Consider the following 18,454-nt stretch of genomic DNA (forward strand, 5'->3'; position numbering starts at 1 on the left):
TCATATTGCTGTTTTCTCACATTGCCAATACACAGTCTAAGTCTGGAGGGACAAAGACGACACAGGGCGAGATAACCTCCAATTAATTCTAAACTTAAAAATTTCAAACGGTGTGGGGAAGAAGTAAGAAGCCCAAAACCTACCACTTCCACTTGGAATAGCAGGAGAACTTTTCACTCGTTCATGTAGAACAGGGGTCTCAAACACGCGGCCCGTGGGCCAAATGTGGCCCGCAGGACAGTAGTTTGAGGCCCCCGCCTTGATATGAAAGTTTAATGTTAGTGCGGCCCGCGCAAGTTTGATATGGATGCTGTATGGTATCATGTACCCAGAAAAAATTATTACGTTTGATTAATGTTCATGTTAAAGGTTAAATAACTGTTAATAGTTATCCTCCCTATCCGTGTGGAAGTGGTAAGTTTTTGGCTATTTAAGTTTAAAGGAAATAACTTGAAGGCTTCCGTTTAGGTCGCTAGCTAAATGTGACTATAGTCGTGTTTTGTCATGTCTACAGGGCTCTAATAATGCTTTGTTCATTTTAATCTGAAAAAAATAATTTGTCTACCCACCAACTATATGTGGTTTCTTAAGTTTTTATTATTTGTTGTTTTATTATTATTATTACTTATTGATTGATTTTCTTTATTCTTGATTTCTTTATTTATTTTTCATCTTATTTTGTGCAGAAAAATAAAAATTAAGATATTTGAGAACAGTGGAATGTTTTATCAGAGCTTTTCTTGTAGAAAATCGAAACCAAAGCAAAGATTATTCATTTTTCTGTTTTTAATAAATACGTTTTTTTTTGGAAAACCTGATGCAGCCCAGTCTCGCCCAGACCCTAGCTCCAGTGGCCCCCAAGTAAATTGAGTTTGAGACCCCTGCTTTAGGCCATTGTGGAACTGTAAATATAAATATAGAATGTACTCTTTTGTTTTTCATGTGGGTTTGTGGTGTTTGTTTTGTTTTTGAATTAAATTGGTTTTATTTAGCTAAACATTTGAATTTCCTTACATGTTAACTTACATGTTAACACATTGTGACGAGTGAATGGAGTACCCAATTCACTTCAGTGTTTGAGTCGTTAAAAGGAATGGCGTTTCCCATCATGTACACATAAAAACCAGATGGGATGATCCCAGCAAACTATGTAAGATATGTCAAGTGTCTTCACTCACCTCTGGAATGTCAACTGTGATATTTCTATGCTATGTATGAGTCATTGATTGTATTAGTATGAGTGATGGTGAGTGTGTGGAATGTTTCAAAGGGAGCAGAAGTATCGGTGCACAGGGAAAGCAGTGACCCCCGCCAAGGCGATGCCCAAGCTGTCTCCTACGCTGGCTGCAGCCATGGCAAACTCCCTCTGTCTGTCCTCAGTCTACGAAAGAAAGAAATCCATAAGCGTTATCAACACGGCTGCAGCAGAAGAACATGATCCACATTGGCCCATTTGTAGCACTTTGACCTTTGACATTTCTCCTAATGAAAAAATGCATACCTAAAATACATTCATACTTTTCATTTTACTAGAGCACGATGATCATACTGAACAATCAACAGGATGTGGGGGCTACTTCTACATTTTTCACACCAACCCGTCGAGATGGTTTTTGTATAGGAGGAAAAAAAAACATCCTATTGGTGACAAACTTTCCAGGATTTTGCAGTCCATAACAGGCCTGGAAGCTTGGTGCTTTCTGGGTCTCTTGTAAACATCCTAACCAAGTTCTCTCATCAGGGTGCCTTCCAGACCTTGGCTTTGTGGTGACAACTTAGTGTGTTGCTGCTTAACCCCGCTAGAAAAGTCAACATAATAAGAAAGAAAGTCAAACCTCTTTACTAATGAAGTAGAAGGTGTTGACGTATGCCGCTCCACCCAGCAGACCCTCGTAGAAGATGATGGGGAAGACTAGCCAGGCACTGGGCAGGAAGTAGTAGCGGACGGCCAACAGAAGCAGCAGTGCATTCACCACCTGTGGAAGGAAAGGATGACTTCATGGGTTGCTACAGTTTGGGAATCATAATGAAAAGCACAAACATCAACTCTTCTACCAACGACAGCAGGATTCGAAATGGAAAACCCCTCATGGTGATGGAGAAAAACTGAATGTTACTTCTGTCCCCAACCAGAGCAAACCCACACAAGAACAAGAATAACATACACACGTAGGTCAGGCATGAAGCCAGACGGAGCCGTGCTAAGCAGTCTGTGTATTTTCCCATGATAGCTTACCTGCAGCCCAGCAAGGCCCCACAGTTTCCTGATCTTCACGCAACATAGGGAGGATCGAGAGACAAACACGCCCACCTGATACAAGGTCTGATACCTACACACAAAGACATGCAAAATATCAGACGTTTCTCTACCTCATATATAAATAAATACAACCATCACCTGCTATATCTCAGTTTTCCACAAATGAACCAACAAATGATGTCCGTTTCGTGGTACAATGATGTAGTATTAGTCAAACATTGGGACATACACGTCATATGTAGTATTGTGGTCGCCAGGGGGGCTAGCTACCAAAATATTCAATTTCTATATCGCAGAGATGAAGCCTGCTTGGATGAGAGGACAAATATCTTCAAAGACGACCTAAACTGTCAATCAATCCATCCATCCATGGCCTGACAGTATAATAACATGCATGAATGATAATATTCAGACTCGCTGACTCAGCAGGTTTAAACTTAAGTCAGAAAAAGATTTCATCGCCTGTTGACGTTCTAAATTTACTGACTTCCAAAGAACAAAAAAACAATCATAAAAGTACGGTAGTATTTGCTTGGAATGTACTAACCAGCGATACTGCTCCGCATGGCTGAGGAAAAAGTTAGGGAAGTAGAGGAGCTCCATCTGGGGGAAGTAGAAACATTATTATTATTATTTCCCATCAAACAACAACTATGAACACTCAAACATTAAGTGTGGAAATGTTACTTTGCTTAAAGTGGTGTGTAGCGAGGCATCTAAACGTGTGTGAAAGTTAATATTCTCCACTGTCACACAGTGGAGCTACACCTCCAGTGTACTGGAGAAGTCCAATCCCATTTAGGAATATTTTTGTGACACATTTAGCTCCAATACAAGTTATACCTTACCTCTCATGTGAACTGAGCGTTTTAAATCTATGTACGTGGACGTGATGTACGCAATACGCATCTGATGTGAATTCGAGGTCTATGTCAAGGTGACTCATCAAGCTTCCCAGCGTTTCCTTTTTGATGACGAGTTTGGAAATTAAGTACAGCAGCTCACCAAGCCCTGGTTGATGAAGTATTCAGCGTAGTAGACCAACCCCAAAGGACAGATGAACGGCATCAAGTCCTGCAGACCAGTAGAAAGATAAGGAGTCTGACTTTGATGCTTCTATGAAATATTGCACTTACTTACTTTAATGATATGGAACTTGTCTTGAAGCGTGAGAGGAACATATCTGCTCTCTGCTGAAACATAAACATAAAAACAGGCTGGGCTTTTTAACAATAAGAATAAAATGACCGGCTGAGGCAAGGCATTGAGGTAAGGTGCAGGTCTGATTTTGAGAAAAGCACCGGTTGATTTAATAAGGCGTGCTGTGTAATCATGCCACCATATTGAAATAAATGTTGGCTGTTGCGTTGCTACCTCGGCCACATGCTTCCTGCTCCTCGTGGCATTCGTCCATCAGCCGCTGCCTCTCATCTGAAGCCACTGGTTCATCCATCTCTCTCCGCTTCCACTGAGGGAACGACGGCGGTGGAACCAGCAGGAAAAAATAGCTAACAGTTGGTTTGGAGAGCAAGCAAAAGAGGGGAAATGAGCGGAGAATGCTGAAGTGGAAACCATCCCTCACACCTTCACAACCCCACCAAGGAGCTGATTTTCGGCATGACTGTCACTTACCTGATGAGCATAGCGCACGGGACTGTCAGCATGATGAAAAGCGTATGTTGGGGTGAAAGGCCGACTTGAGTGAGGCCGGCGTAAAGGAGGGCCCCTGCAACACCGGCCCCACCCGTCCCCGATCCCCAGCCCCCGAGTACGTCCCTTCGACAGGCAGGAAAGTAAAGTAAAAAAAAAACATATCATGATATATATCCTGTATTTGTGTACTTAAACATAGAGTATGTACAAGGAAACATACCTGCTATAGAAGACGGTGAGAGAAAGGAAAGATAATTCTCCAAATCCTGCACTGGCACTGGCAAAAATCACGCCTAAAGTGGATAGAAAGAAAATCAACACCATGCATCTACGCCATTACAGGCGTTTACATCCTTTTGTAGGTCACAATTCATGCTGTACCGTATAGTTCAGACCCAGTCCTAATGACTCACTTGTTAAATACATCAATAAATATGCCTGTCAGTCCGACAAGTATAATTAGCAGATTATACATATATATCATATCAAAGTTCTTACCAACAATGCTCATCCACACACTTGAAGAGAAGGACACAATGAGGAAGCTTCCTGCAGCCATGACCACACACAATAACACTCGAACTCTGGAAAAAAATACATATTGTATATTTAGGCACACACTCACATCAAACAATACTTGCTTTAGCTCCCATTTAGTGTTACTGGAAGATGGCGTATACAGTAAGTATAGGAAGTACATGCCTGTTTCTCATAGGGATTACATTCCAGGACCACATGCACAGGGTGACAAAGTGGTGCAAAGAAACATAAGACCTAACAATAAAATGTCACCTGACACGCTGGACACTAATATGGCCGCATATTTGACATACGTTACATGACATAACGACATGCATGGACGGTGGGGGCCAAGGAACATAACATTTAGGATGTGTACTGCGCTATATATGATTCTACTAGTGAATCATCCATTGCAGGGGTAGTGATGACTTCATTACCCATAAGGCACTTGGTGGACGAGCAGAGGAGCAGACAGCTTGATGATGAGGGTTGGAAGGATGTCAGCTAAAAGCACAGCCTGAGGACAAAAGGAATGGAATCATATTTTTGCACATTATTGCTGTTACACATAAATATATAACAATCATTTTTGATCCCTCATTTTAAACACAAATGTGAAAAGAAAGATGAAAAAGTATTCTTTTCTGAAGTTATTATTTCACATTACAGAAGATCCCCACTTGTCATGGGAGTGATGTTCCACACCTACCTACTTTTGTTTGTTTCTTTCGGCTTTTTCCTGATTACGGAGTCGCCACAGCGGATCTTTTTGATCGGCATACTGGTTTTTGGCTTGAGCCCTTTATATTCTGAATACCGATGGTGCTTCGTCAGATAGGGCGTCCGGAATATAAAGAGCTCAAGCCACCAGCAAATGGCAAAAATATGAAAGTAACTGACTCATAGAGTATATATAGTGTATATATAGTGTGAAGTGTGTGCTGTTCAATAAATAAATGGCACTTACGGCAGTTGAGACAGGATTGCAATCATAGCGGCTGCTGTTGGCAGCCTTCACATCTTCAACTTCCAATATTGTTAAAGAGGAGTTCTGTAAAGAAAAAGATTCTATTTTTTTTACAATTCTTTTTTCATGAGCAGAACATTGTTGAATATGGTGCAAAAAAACTATCATAAGCAGAATGAAATTATAATACTGTGTTGATGATGATTGATATCTCATTGATGAAGAGGTTCCATCTGGTGCAGCTGTCACTTTGCAGGCACAACAAGTATGTTATAAAGGTGTACTTACATACACCGTGCCATTGTGGGTCTCTTGTTTTTGAAGGATATCTTCAGCAGCACTAAGCATGACCACATATGCAAAATTGTTGCACAGTCCAAGTAACCTGAGAAGAGCAATGGTAAATAACACTTACACAAACAACGACTAACAAGACAGAAACCACCAAACATTAATAAGGTAGACAACACATATTCCCCTGGAACTTGTTCCTTTGGTCATTTGCATTTTACTAGTTGTAATAAACACTCCAAATAGTTTTCATGTTCAGTACAACACATAACCACACTTGATTCCTATTCAATTATTTGAAATGACACTCACCAAAATCCGACCCAATTGCGCCATTGTCTACAACGACCTGTAAAGAATACATTCATAACAACATTACAGTATTCTATATTTACAGTGACAATATATTACTGAGGAAGAATTCCTACTCACTGTTCGTATGTATTTCTTGAATAATGTCTGCGTTGACAGACTGCTCCATGTTTATGAATAAATTACATATACTTTATAAACCGCATGAGAATAATCAACTACGCCAGTGTCATACAAAAATTAAAATCGTAAAGTCAGCAGACCCCAGGGCCCGGAAGTGCATTTTTCTGTTTTGTTTTGCTACTTCTTCTACTACGAAATCGGCAACTGGTTGCAATACTGCCCCCTGCTGTACAATACTCAGTAGTACAGTATGAAGATGTATGTTGCCAATGGCACTTGTTTTTTTTCTTCATTGTTAATAATGTGCGTGTGTGACATTATCAAATAGCCACATCGACGTTGTTTTGTTCTCTTTGATAGAATACTATATTTTTATTTTGTCTTCTATTTCCATTGAAGGCACCACGTTTTTTTAACTGCATAGAACCGGGACTCGCGGGTATTCGTCTGTGTTAACTCGTTCACTTATCCTGCTAAAAAAAAGGAACGCAGGTAAAATGTCATTAATTGTGTAATTATCCTAACTGCATTAGGCTAGGCTAGGTAGCCATAGGTCACCGCCATATTGGATGTGGCAACAGAACGGAGATTTAATTCGTGTTCCGCATGGACTTGGACTGCCAACTGGTTTACGCGCCAAACGAGGTCTTACTTGAGGCTGTTTCATTTCCAGCCTGCTTTATTACGTTTGCTAATACATTTTCATGTATATAAGGGGAAAGTACTCCATTCACTTTAGTGACTTACTTTCACAAAAGGTAGTTTTGTTGTACTAGTGACTCTACTGACCCCTAGTGGCCTGTGGTAGAAAGACTGAGATCGTGACCTCATCAGTGCTTTTAACATTTCTTTATTCTGCGAGCATGAATGGTTGTTTTTGTGTCATGTGACTTCCCGGCGGCCATTCCTGGTGTGCCTCGCCTCTTGCCCCAAGTCAGCTGGGATAGGAGCTCCATCTGACTCTGCAGCGCTGGAGATGTTCTAATGGTATAAAAATAGATTGGTTTGGTATCTTGTATATGTACAATGAAATTATTAGAAGTATAAGTAGCACATTTATTCAATTCAAGTCTGTCAACTGTTGACAGATGCTACCCATTTAAACAAATTAGCATTTCATATTTTGAAACATGATCATGGGATTTGCCAAATATCGTGTGTAAGGAAAGTAGCTGATCAGGCAGAGAGACGTACAGCAGCTGAGAGCGCGTTTCTGAATGAAGACATGATCCCTGGTGGCCGCTACGCCTTCTCCTGGAGCTGTGTGCTTTGATGAAGAAGCAGCTGGGGAGGGCTGCATTTTTTCTCTATCTCGGTTTTCTTTTCCTCTTCAGCTTTACACCTCTCTGCCTTGGTCTTGAACTTCAGCCCGTGGCCTGTCAAGCACAAAAAACAATGGGCAAGTTGTTATCTGATGTTACTTTACGTATTACATGTGCGTGCTGTCTGTGAAGTAGCATTATTTCATTCATCAATTATTTGCATGAAAGGTTTGAGAAGGAACGAGCATTTGTGTACACTGACTTAAACAGTTTGCCACCTCCTTGTAGGACTTCTTCTTACAGCATCCTCGGCACAGGTTGAAGACACACTTGTTTCCCTGCAAGAAGTCAATGCTTCAAAACCAAGGCAACCGAGAAAAGACAATTGAATGGATACGACTTTATAGTCTCAGAGATCTATGTTGACTATTGACTATAACAATTGGTCATGTCAAATGTTAAAAGTGGGACGTGATGTTGACTCGCTTTCACACTTTCCTAACGAAGAGAGACTATGAGAAGTGGACGGATATTTAGTCGGACTTCATGACTTCTGGCAAATACGCCTACTATGGGAAATAATCAACTACAACTTCAAAAAACAAGTGCCGCAAAGCATGCTGGGGAGTAGAAAGAACTCCCAGTGATGGGAGTGACGCAAACTGAGGGCTACATTTGAGACCCCCGTCTCCAGGGGTGTCTTTCTGGCTGGACACTTTTCCTTTCTCAGGGTAAATACATCCCTGGTAATATAAAGTATAAAGATTTCTTTTACAGTTCATTTATGTGCATACTTTCAACGCATTCCATCATTTTTCCTGATCTCATGTCATTCAGTCACATGATCAAGTTGTCTAGAGTCCATATCGACATCATTCAGTCTCACGATCGAGTTGTCTAAAACCCACAGCTGTGTGCTTTTCTACATTGTCTTTATTTATTGACAGCTTACCTTTGGGTTCCCGCACTGTTCACACTTGATGTACTTGGCTGTTGGGGGGAGAGGGAGAAGGGTGGAAATGTAGGTGTCATATTTTGTTCGTATAGCAAAACGATGAAGTTCACATTGCAATATTCCACGTGGATTGTAACAACACGGTGTGATTTAGGAATTTAGGGCTGTGTGGACAGACGGGGGTGAAACTTACGTTTCTGGTCTGGGGAGAAGTTCTTGTTGGGATTGCGGGACCTTTTCTTCAGTTTATTTTTGGAGAGCGTTTGAGTCGCCCCGTCTGAGTCCTCCAGTACTCTCTTTTGGCACACTGTCTTCTTTGCTTGGGATTCTTGGTCGTTACCTATGGCAGCTGGATCTTTGGGACTGCAGTCGTCAGACCAAGAGAAGCGTTGTTTAATGTTGAGGCTGAAAGGGGCGGGTCATCGTGGAAAGGTCACTACTTACGGCGGTCTGACATATGGTTGGCAGATCCAGTGAGGGAAGGGCAGGCTGCTCTCCTTTTCCATATCGTTTCCTTTGGCTATCTCGTCCTGGATGGGAATGAAATCATTAGCGTCTATTGCTAAACACTGATCTTAAAAAAAAGAAGCTGCTATTACCTGGCAGCGCAGCCTAAGCTGTGTGCTAACGTTAGCCAAACTCTCCATGGTTTTCACCTTGGCCAACTCCTCCCTCAGGTCCTGGTGGATCTGAAGCCTGACGCACAAATCACACTTCCGTCAAAACATGTTAGGATGCTACGTTACAGATACAGCTCAGCTTAGTCCTCAATCCATGTAGACTTCCATATCGTTCATACATTCACTGTTCATGTAAACACAGTTAGACAAAATTAGCAATTCATATATTCATCAATGACCATAGAAAACATACGTGTGGTGCCACAGCTTGAAGAGATGGGCTCGTACGTAGGACAAGTTGCATGGGGGATGCTGCTTTACCACCTCCAAGTACTCTTCAGCCATCTCCCAAATTGGTGGGCTACGCCCTTCGAAGAGTGCCGGGTTATGGAGGTTCCCCTCTGAGAAGCAAAAGGATATTTATCGCAAATCCAGCAGGCTTTTCATGGAGATGCTTGTAGACGACGCACCTGCGCTCATCACCCCTTGAACGCCCGTCTCCTTCATGCAGCGCTCCACGTCGCTCAGATGCTGAATGTTGCCGTTAGCAAACACCGGAATATTTACCGCCTTCCTGCAGCACATCAAACTTTCAGTAGGACGCATTCTTTACTTTCTAAATACCCCAAAACACATCAGCCCATCCCATCAATCATGCAGAGATGCACCAGAACTTTTTCTGAAAAGTTTTTTTTTTTTTTAGGCGGGTCCAGTTAGTGTTGAAAAGGTGAGGTAATGGAACTCACCGCACTGCTTTGATGTGCTCCCAACTGGCAACGCCGGTCATTGCGCCTTTTTGGTCTTTGGTTCTGCCGTGCACTGTCAGCAGCTGGAGATGCACGACAACACATTCATCCTTCGAACAAGTCATGGCCGGTGCATGAACGAAAAGAAGACTGTGATTGTACCTGACATCCGGCTTTCTCCAGCATGCGGGCGTAGCGGACCGTCTTTTCAACGTCCTCGAACACGCGGATCTTACACGTGATTGGCACAGACAGCTTTTCATTGGCTAACCGCACTGAGACACCATGAAGATACGTTATATAATGTACTCCATGTGAGAGTCAAATGATAAAGTCATTAAGATGATGAAAAAACCCACAAATACATATTGTGATAAATAAAGAATTACCCATTTTTTCTAACAGCTCCCATTCATCTTGCAGGAAAACTCCATAGTGGCCTTGGACAGAAATAGACAAAAAAGTGATCCACAGACAGCTAAGAGAGCAGGCAATCATCTCGTCCATAGCATCTCGTCCATAGCATCTCGTCCATAGCATCTCGTCCATAGCATCTCGTCCATAGCATCTCGTCCATAGCATCTCGTCCATAGCATCTCGTCCATAGCATCTAGTAGTAATTTCTCTGGCATACATCTTATACATCACAATATAATATTTGAAACTTTGATTTCAAGCACAACGCAAAGCTCTTGCGACTCTCTTAAGTCTGCTATTTTCATCCATTTTGACTGGACTTACCTCTTTTAGCGATCATCTGAGGGCATCCCAGGTTGAGATCGATGGCATCACAGTAGTTCTGGGCCAAGAGAGCCGCCTGGATGAACACTTCAGGATCATTTGCGCAAAACTGGAAGGAAAAAAAAAGATTGAGCCCATTTTCTTTATATATAATTCAGGGCATGGAGTCAGAATGATCACACAGATGTAGAAAGACACAGAGCACAACGGGTCCTTTTAGCTCATAACAACAGCGTTGTTTGATTAGGACACAAAGTACAAATAAAAGATGGATACCTGAGTTATCAGTGGTCTGTCCTCCTCACAAACCTCATTGTAGAGGTTTTCCCTCCTGTAATTAGCATCACGAACAAACACCTGAGCATGAAGCATAGGTGTGTAGCAGAGGTGTGCACCGTGGCGACGGCTAAGTAGCCGCCATGCCAGCTCACTCTGGTCCACCATGGGCGCCACCACGAAGCACGCTTCTTTCAGGGTCTTCTTCCAGAAATCAAAGCCCTGGAGCTTAGCCATGATCCAGATGACCCGGACAGGACATCCAAAATCATCTAAGGCTCTGCAAAAAGGATGGATTTATTTAAAAACAAAACGACAAAAGGCCATACAATATGAAATATTCCTTTTTTGGTCAACGGCACAATGATTATCAAACAATTGGAATCTGTAAAATAATAAATACAATTCAATTCAAATACAAATATCCTGTTCAGATACTAAAAATATATAATGCTTGTGTAAAAACTACCCACTTTGCTAATGTATACAGGATGTGTAAACTTCTCGGCCACATTTTTTGGTGATATAAATACCATTTTTTTTTTAATTAATGATAACTTCCAACAATCTTCTTAAATTTGAGGCACAAAACCCACATTGTAGATGCAATTATCATAACTTTCTAACCCTGATTTGTTGGTAGAAATAACATTAACATAGAAAGTGGTACCATACATGTTTGTGTACATTGTTTGTGTACAGGTTGGTGAGAAATGTACTATAAAACTGCTGGTGAGTGTATGAAAGAATGAAAGCATTTAATTTTAATGTGGATGAGCATTAAAAAAACATTCTTATAATTTACTACGTGGCTCAGCCTTTTACAATAATACTCATTTGTCATCTTCTTGCTTTTCTTAACAGTAAAATAAGCCCACCAATTTGTTTATAATGCCTTTTCATTTATCCCTGTAAAAACTATTTTTATATAATCGAATATGTACTCGTATGTGTATCTGGAAGCGTGTACTGTACATCCTATCAAGCACATATTTTCACTTTTATGGTAAATTCACCAAAATACACGACAGCTTGGTTTGTTGTTTGTAACACAAGCAGCTCAAATGATGTACTTACCATATGTATCAGTCTACAAGTAGATAGTTAGTTAGTAGATAGTTGTCGTTTCCCGTGGATACTTCCCCAAGTACTGTACAGCAGACGGCCGGGTGTGTAACAGTGAAACCGTAACGGCAGGAACAGCAAACGCCGACAGGTTCCTGATTTTGTCCATTTCCGGAAGACGTGGCGCGGGTTTTACACTACTGCCTCTTAGAGGTGTTACGGTGTCATAACACTTGTCATAACATACTCTATAGTTATTTTCTAAAACGCTCCTCTTTGTCCAAATCTTTTCCATTGAAAGATGAAAGGATACAGAGTCCACGTTGATATTCTTTACTTTCTTGTTGATTCCAAGCAAAATATGCCCAATAGTCCGCAATCACATCAACGTTCAGATAGATGGCGCTGTTAATCAGCGGTGCTCCTTAACACTCAAACAACAGAAGAAGAAGTTCTTCCGTGTGAAAATGGATCCTCTACATGTGCTTGTTTATTTTCGCCAAAAACTGTTGTTTTCGAATTATTTCATATCTCGTTGGTTGGAAATAGCGTAGCATAAATTTAGCTGCTTATTTTGCTGAGCGTCAGCGTCGTGTCATTTTTTTGAGGGTGTCACTAAAACGTCACCTACGAAAAAGTCCTTGTTTTTTATTGTCTATAAAGCATGGAGATAGCAGATCGGGATTTTCTCAACACTCCCCCTTTAAAAACAGTCAGGTTTGGCGGTAGCGTTGTGGAAACGTTATCGAAGTATAAGCGGGTGAGTAGTATGGTTTAAATATTTCAATTTTACTGGTTAGGAAACAATTTACAATACTTGACCTGTGCGATATACATAACTGATGGATATGTCAATCACTCGTGTCTATCAGGGAGAGTTCAACGACTATGAACTGCTGAAGCATCAACTGGCTGATCCTGAGATAAAGGTAAATAACGTCTACAGTCACCTGTCTATTTTGGCTTTTAAATGCTGTATCTCTTCTTATAGGATGCTCAGATCATCACGTGGCTCCAAGAATTCAGGAATTGTGTATCTCAGCTCACAAAAGACCATGAACAACTCATCTATACGATATTGGTGAGTATGGTGCAGTGATAATTTACAGTCATGGCAGCGCCCCGTAACTCGTTTTTCTTTAATTGGCTGATCAATTTAAACACATGCTGTGACTACAATAGTCCCTCACCACTTTGCCTGTCAAAAAATGTCATACAGCGAGGCCCAACTGTATGTATTATTTTCTGTTCTACTATATTGGGTAAACTGACTGTAAAGTTGACTATAGGGTTGTTAATTCATGTGTATAGGGCTCTAATAATGTTAAAAAGCACAATTAGATGATTGTAAACAGGTTCCATTTGTAAGGAGTCCCACTTATGACGGTTGGGTCTGGAACCAATGTGCTTCGTTCCGGACTAAAGTAGTTGCGGTGGAAATGGGGTGTGCATATATGCTGTCAAAAACTTGCAAATTTCCCCACTGAGGGACAAATAAAGGCATATCTTAATCTTAAGTCCTTCCTGTGGCTGTACATGTATAGAGGCTTCCCTGGGTGGGTCGGAGCCAGGCTGTTGTGGAGGAGTACATGGCCTTCCTCAGTAACCTGGTGTCTGCACAGACCGTCTACCTGTGTGCGTGTCTCAAAATGGTGGTGTCCCACTTCACGCCTAGTAGGTTCCTGCCATTTCGGTTTGTTTTCCTCACAAATCTGCTGTGGTCTGATTGGGTGGAATTATACCTTTTTCTTTCCAGAGCGAGTGACCATCAGTGAAGGAGGAGTGGATATCTCTGATTCAGATGATGAAGATGAGAGTAGGTGTCCATCCTTCAGTGGAATGAAATTTCAAAAATATTGTTAATATCCATCCATTTTCACCTGTCCTCATTAGGGTAAGCTGGGAGGACTTGACACATTTCTTTTTGTTTTTTGTTCAGATCTCCCCAGAAATTTCAACCAGTGTCACCAGGCCTTGCAGCTCATCACTAGATATGTCCCATCGTAAGTCCTCTACTTCTTTATGCCTTACAAAACATCTACAGCGACCCGTTGTTTAGGGTGACTGTGTTGAGTCAATTTCTGTCAAGTAGGATTCCTTATTCAATGATTTTGCTGTGTTTAATGCTTCATGTTCCATTCCTGCTTTCAGCACGAGTCACTTTCTGCTGCCCATCCTACAAGGCCACTTTCCTTTTGTACAGAAGTCCTCCAGGACACTGGTAAGAGAATCATATGACATTTGCCTCCAACCTTGTATATGAGGGACTTCCCGAACGAGGGATTACTGGTGGCACATTGAAGGGTCCACTGCATGTGTGATACATGTGAACAGGGAAATTAAATTTTATGTTGCTATCTGCAGGAGTGTTACGTCCACAACCTCCTGAGAGTGACGGTGTACATACCCGCCATTCGACGAGACGTATTGGAGGTCATCGTTGGACAGATGCTTAAACTGGATGTAAGAGTGTCACATATCTGAAGGAAGAGGAAAAAGGGGCAGACACTCGGTGTTAGCCACCCTCGATGTTAAAGCACACGTGCATGCCAATACAATATCAATATAATCACGTTTTACTAAATGTAGATTTGTCTTTCAGGTGGGTGCATCACGCTCGGATATTGAAGAGGCTGAAGAGAATGCACAACAAAGGCACAAGGCAGACACATTTGCTGAGGAGGCCCTCTTTGAAATGGTACCTAAGAGTCTCCATTCTACACGTTACATACTGTACACACTCCAGCCCTCCCTACTTCATGCTTCAAATTTTGCTGCTTCAGTCCGACACAGTTTTTCAAACATATATAATAAATCATGGCTTACTAATCAAAAAATGCATAGAATTTATTTTGCAAATTTAGGTTAGGCTATCACAATGGGTATCAAAATAATAGTCCAAATATTATGAGCAATGACATAATGTTAAGAGAAAACTAAATCTATGCAAAACACGTTGAAATAGTTGTAAAAAATAAATAAACTATATATATATTATCAAAATAGCAAAAAAGGAAAAGTATGTATTATATACATACTCATAATACACTTTGTCACCAATAACACAGAGCTGAGATGCAGGCTATTCCTGAACTATAAAAAAGCATCTTTGCATATCCCCATGGCTTGGTTTAGAAAATGTACATGTGCGTATGTGTGTGTTAGGATGAGGACCTGCCAACAGGTCAGCCTCCTGGTTTGGGGGTGATGGCTCACCCAGTGGCTGAGAGGCTGGACGCCCTCATGACGGTGCTGTTGGCCTACATCAAAGATGTCTGCTACATAAATGGTACGCCATCGTCCTGACCAATAAGAGACTACATCTATTATCGCTACTTCTTTGACTTAACATCCTCTTGTCATTCTTCCCTTGCAGGTAGTCTCCATATAGACAGGACCAAGGAGATGTACAGAGACTTCTTGAATGTGTTTGACAAGCTCATTCTCCCCACGCATGCCTCCAGTCATGTCCAGTACACACTCTTTTATCTCTGCAGCTTCAAACTGGTGAGTGTCCGCCTTGTCCTTACACACTGTGTCCGTAAGATGCTAAATGCTTATTGGAGAAGCAATTGAGTGTGTTTGTCTAAACTAACTAGCCACCCTGTGATTCTTGGAATGTGTGTGTAACGTGTGCATTCCCTGTTTAGGCCCTGGCTGAGGCCTTTTTGGAGCACCTGTGGAAAATCCTGCAGAATCCAACGCAGCCTGCTGTCCTGCGGCAGGCCGCTGCCGGCTACATGGGGAGCTTCCTGGCCCGAGCCAAGTTCATCCCAGTGCTGTGAGCTCATTTCCATTCCAAGTTAGAAATGTCTGAGGAAGTCTTGCTGCTCTCATCCAGCATCTACGTCCCAAACCCTTGCAGCACAGTGCGGGCGTGTCTGGACCTGCTGATCTCCTGGATCCATCGCTACATCGACGGACAGGACGGCAGTGGTCGTCAGGCTTGTTGCGATGTCAACCTTCACGGAGCGTTCTACACCGCCTGCCAGGCTGTCTTTTACACACTCATTTTCAGACATGGAGCCTTGCTTGCAGGAAACACGAAGAAAGGTACACCGCTTTGCACTCCTTCATTGGAGTCTCACTTTTTAGAATAGTGTGGCTGCTTCTGTCACTTATGGTCAGCTGCGACTTGTATGTCACAATATACACAGTAAAAAAAAAAATTCAAAAAAACTAAATCTGCTGCCTTGAAGTTAAGTGAGGTGGTGGGTGGATTTTTGGCGACACCTAGTGGCCGCAATAATCCATTGAGTTGACTTTGTAATGCACTATAGGCACAACACAGTGAATGATACAGAACTTTTTGTTAACGGAATACTTTCTAATACAATGCTGCCTTGGAGAGTATGTGTTTGTAAGTAATGTGCAACTATACACTCCTAAAAAAAAAAAAAAAACACAACAAAACAAAAGCTAGCTCTGATGCTCCATCACAAATGATAGACTCAGTATTAATAATATTAATAATAATATGTTGGACGTGTGTGTGTGTGTTTCAGGCTTGGAGTATCTCCAGGGTTTCAACCTGGAGAGGGTGGTGATGTGTCAGCTAAACCCACTCAAAGTGTGCCTCCCGGCTGTCACCACCATGTTTGCAGCCATTACCAGGTAAACCACACACACACACACACATACACAGGAAGTGTGGGCTTGACGTGGCGGTGTTTTCTCAGGAAGTACCAGCTGGTGTTCTGTTACACCATCATAGAGCGGAACAACCGCCACCTGCTGCCGGTGGTGCACAGCTCTGTAGGAGGAGACAGCGTGGGCACCAACACCAACCCCCTGGATTGCTTCTTTCCATACGACCCCTATCTGCTTAAAAGGTACACCCACCCACAGAAACAGACCCAAAGCGGGACATGGTGTATTGCTAGAAGTCGAGGTCAAACATTAAGCATTGTGCATATGTATAAAAATATTCACATCCTGTATGAATAAGAATTGGAATAGTTTGCAAGTGATGCTAACTATAAAGTGTAAAGGCTAAGGAAAAGGATGCTAATCATTGACACCCTTTTTCTTCATTGCTCCATGAATAAAATGTGAATATGGACACCCCTGCTGGACATGGTTGTAACCTGTGTTTGTGTCCAGGTCGGGTCACCTGATTGAACCCCTCTACCAGGTGTGGGTGGAGTCAGCAGACTCTGAGCTGGCGACGACCAAAACAGACCAGCAGGTAACTGAACTGATGAAACACATCTACCACATTCTTCTTCACCTTCTCCTGTTTCTTCTTCCTTTTTCCTTCCTCCTCCTCCTCCTTCTCATTCCTTCTTTCTCCTTCTTCTTACTCCCTCTTTTTCTTCTTTTTTCTCTTGTTCCTTCTTCCCCCTCCTCCTTCTAAAAGGTAGCTGCTTAAGCCAATAGCAACCTTAAATTAGAGGACCAAAAGGAGGACATTTGGTTACGATTAATGTAATTATTACACAGTAATTAGTAGTATTTAGCGGATATTATGTAGAATAATATAATAGATACATTCATCATGTATGATTTTTTTTTACAAAGTCTTTATTAATAGTAATGTCAATTATTCATGATTTGTTTTGATTATATGTTTATCATATACAGTATCGCCTGTGATTGGTAAAAGTCACATGTTTTCAGTGACAGTATGTGGACTTAGATGCGTTGCACTGTATGAGTTTTGGAACACTGTACATGCATTACAGTACAGTACAGTACAGTGCATATAATTCACAGAAGGTGGTGTTAGAGATGGGATGCAGATGGTGTGTGACGCGGTGTTTGTGTTTTCCCGTTAGGGTTCCAAAGAGGACGAGTATGACTTCCTGCATGGGGAAACCCCCCAGGGTGACGGCATTGTGGGAATGACACCCAGTTCATTGGACTCAAACCCCAGCAACCCCTGCAGTGTTGGTTCACCACCCATCTCTTTCCAAAGACATTGTTAGTGCAGCATGGTGTACTGTACGTACAGTACTCATCACTGGCTGATTGGAACATTGATACGTTTCGTATATTTGCATATACGTCACAGTGTGGGCCACGCATCCCATTTTTAAACGCACGCAAAAAAAAAATAAAAAGATCAGTTCCAGTTTGTTCCTAAAAAATAAGAAACCTACATGAATACATTTGTGTCACCGTCAGACCCAAATATTCCCACTAGTTGTTTGAAGTTGTCAGTCATACACAGACATTAATGTGTATTCTTAGGGTTGCCTCATGTTTTGGCCTTTTTCTGGTATGCAGCTGCTGTTTATGAAAAAGATTCAAATGTTGGCTCTTGGTTAGTAAAGACTTTACACTACTAACTTTAAATTTGTGCATTTTTCATCAGCTCTTTAGGACAAACCCTCCCCTTTTCTCGTCAATTGCCATTTTCACTCCTGAACAGGGTATCCATGGAGCTTTCATTTGAATTTAAGGCCTTACGGGGTCAAAACTCATGACATACTGGAAATATGTTGTCAAACACACTTTTGCATCTCAACACAGCGGCGATGTTGCGTTCAAGGACCGCCCAATGTGTGACATTGCAGCATTTGAGAAGAAAGCATTGTTAGTCAAGCATAAACGTGAAAATGTGGCAATCATCAATGTAGCATCACAGAAAAAGCAGACCATTTTTGGAGAAATGAAATATTTGAAAATGGATTGTAACGTTTAAAAAATATTTATTTTT

The 18,454-nt window shown here is 41.6% G+C and overlaps 3 protein-coding genes across 5 annotated transcripts; 1 reads left to right on the forward strand and 2 right to left on the reverse strand.

The window, feature by feature from the left end:
• Window positions 1-664: 664 nt before the first annotated feature.
• Window positions 665-6,327, reverse strand: cln3 (CLN3 lysosomal/endosomal transmembrane protein, battenin). 3 transcript variants are annotated; one of them, XM_058049927.1, is made up of 15 exons: window positions 6,126-6,327; window positions 6,006-6,042; window positions 5,691-5,787; window positions 5,403-5,486; window positions 4,873-4,952; window positions 4,412-4,497; window positions 4,134-4,206; window positions 3,893-4,036; window positions 3,635-3,768; window positions 3,401-3,453; window positions 3,266-3,334; window positions 2,808-2,863; window positions 2,312-2,330; window positions 1,836-1,976; window positions 665-1,381 (listed from the first exon to the last, which is right to left on the reverse strand). In XM_058049927.1, the coding sequence occupies exons 1-15, from the start codon at window positions 6,172-6,174 to the stop codon at window positions 1,265-1,267; spliced, it is 1,239 nt and encodes a 412-aa protein (XP_057905910.1). In that variant the 5' UTR covers window positions 6,175-6,327; the 3' UTR covers window positions 665-1,264. The 3 variants fall into 3 exon arrangements, with proteins under 3 accessions (XP_057905910.1, XP_057905909.1, XP_057905908.1); XM_058049926.1 differs by having other exon boundaries at window positions 674-1,381; window positions 2,237-2,330; window positions 3,401-3,450; window positions 6,126-6,326; XM_058049925.1 differs by having other exon boundaries at window positions 675-1,381; window positions 2,237-2,330; window positions 6,126-6,326.
• A 635-nt stretch (window positions 6,328-6,962) lies between these two features.
• On the reverse strand, window positions 6,963-11,952 carry dus1l (dihydrouridine synthase 1-like (S. cerevisiae)). The gene is made up of 15 exons (XM_058049403.1): window positions 11,806-11,952; window positions 10,729-11,008; window positions 10,453-10,561; window positions 10,101-10,151; window positions 9,874-9,986; window positions 9,712-9,794; window positions 9,436-9,539; window positions 9,219-9,366; window positions 8,945-9,041; window positions 8,790-8,875; window positions 8,539-8,708; window positions 8,343-8,380; window positions 7,653-7,728; window positions 7,323-7,504; window positions 6,963-7,109 (listed from the first exon to the last, which is right to left on the reverse strand). Exons 2-14 carry the CDS (start codon window positions 10,963-10,965, stop codon window positions 7,371-7,373), a joined length of 1,446 nt encoding a protein of 481 aa, XP_057905386.1. The 5' UTR covers window positions 10,966-11,008; window positions 11,806-11,952; the 3' UTR covers window positions 6,963-7,109; window positions 7,323-7,370.
• A 263-nt stretch (window positions 11,953-12,215) lies between these two features.
• rrn3 (RRN3 homolog, RNA polymerase I transcription factor) lies at window positions 12,216-18,079 on the forward strand. The gene is made up of 17 exons (XM_058049402.1): window positions 12,216-12,553; window positions 12,666-12,722; window positions 12,785-12,874; window positions 13,338-13,467; window positions 13,550-13,609; window positions 13,733-13,796; window positions 13,945-14,014; window positions 14,158-14,256; window positions 14,396-14,491; window positions 14,959-15,082; window positions 15,170-15,300; window positions 15,444-15,574; window positions 15,659-15,846; window positions 16,299-16,407; window positions 16,473-16,625; window positions 16,897-16,981; window positions 17,571-18,079. The coding sequence occupies exons 1-17, from the start codon at window positions 12,458-12,460 to the stop codon at window positions 17,718-17,720; spliced, it is 1,833 nt and encodes a 610-aa protein (XP_057905385.1). The 5' UTR covers window positions 12,216-12,457; the 3' UTR covers window positions 17,721-18,079.
• Window positions 18,080-18,454: the final 375 nt, after the last annotated feature.

Source organism: Doryrhamphus excisus, chromosome 15 (genome assembly GCF_030265055.1).
Source record: "Doryrhamphus excisus isolate RoL2022-K1 chromosome 15, RoL_Dexc_1.0, whole genome shotgun sequence".
NCBI lineage: Eukaryota > Metazoa > Chordata > Actinopteri > Syngnathiformes > Syngnathidae > Doryrhamphus > Doryrhamphus excisus.

Bases quoted from the DNA above. Each gene is read 5' to 3' on its own strand.
- cln3 (XM_058049925.1), bottom strand. From the start codon at position 6,174: ATGGAGCAGTCTGTCAACGCAGACATTATTCAAGAAATACATACGAAC. The intron at 3,769-3,892 runs GTAAGTGACAGT...ACCAACTGTTAG, and splicing joins CCGTGCGCTATGCTCATCAG to CTATTTTTTCCTGCTGGTTC. The intron at 3,454-3,634 runs GTAGCAACGCAA...TTTATGTTTCAG, and splicing joins GCAGGAAGCATGTGGCCGAG to CAGAGAGCAGATATGTTCCT.
- dus1l (XM_058049403.1), bottom strand. From the start codon at position 10,965: ATGGCTAAGCTCCAGGGCTTTGATTTCTGGAAGAAGACCCTGAAAGAA. The intron at 9,540-9,711 runs GTGAGTTCCATT...GATGTGCTGCAG, and splicing joins GAGCACATCAAAGCAGTGCG to GAAGGCGGTAAATATTCCGG. The intron at 7,505-7,652 runs GTCAGTGTACAC...TGTGCTTGACAG, and splicing joins GGAGGTGGCAAACTGTTTAA to GCCACGGGCTGAAGTTCAAG.
- rrn3 (XM_058049402.1), top strand. From the start codon at position 12,458: ATGGAGATAGCAGATCGGGATTTTCTCAACACTCCCCCTTTAAAAACA. The intron at 13,797-13,944 runs GTAAGTCCTCTA...TCCTGCTTTCAG, and splicing joins ATCACTAGATATGTCCCATC to CACGAGTCACTTTCTGCTGC. The intron at 16,626-16,896 runs GTACACCCACCC...GTTTGTGTCCAG, and splicing joins GACCCCTATCTGCTTAAAAG to GTCGGGTCACCTGATTGAAC.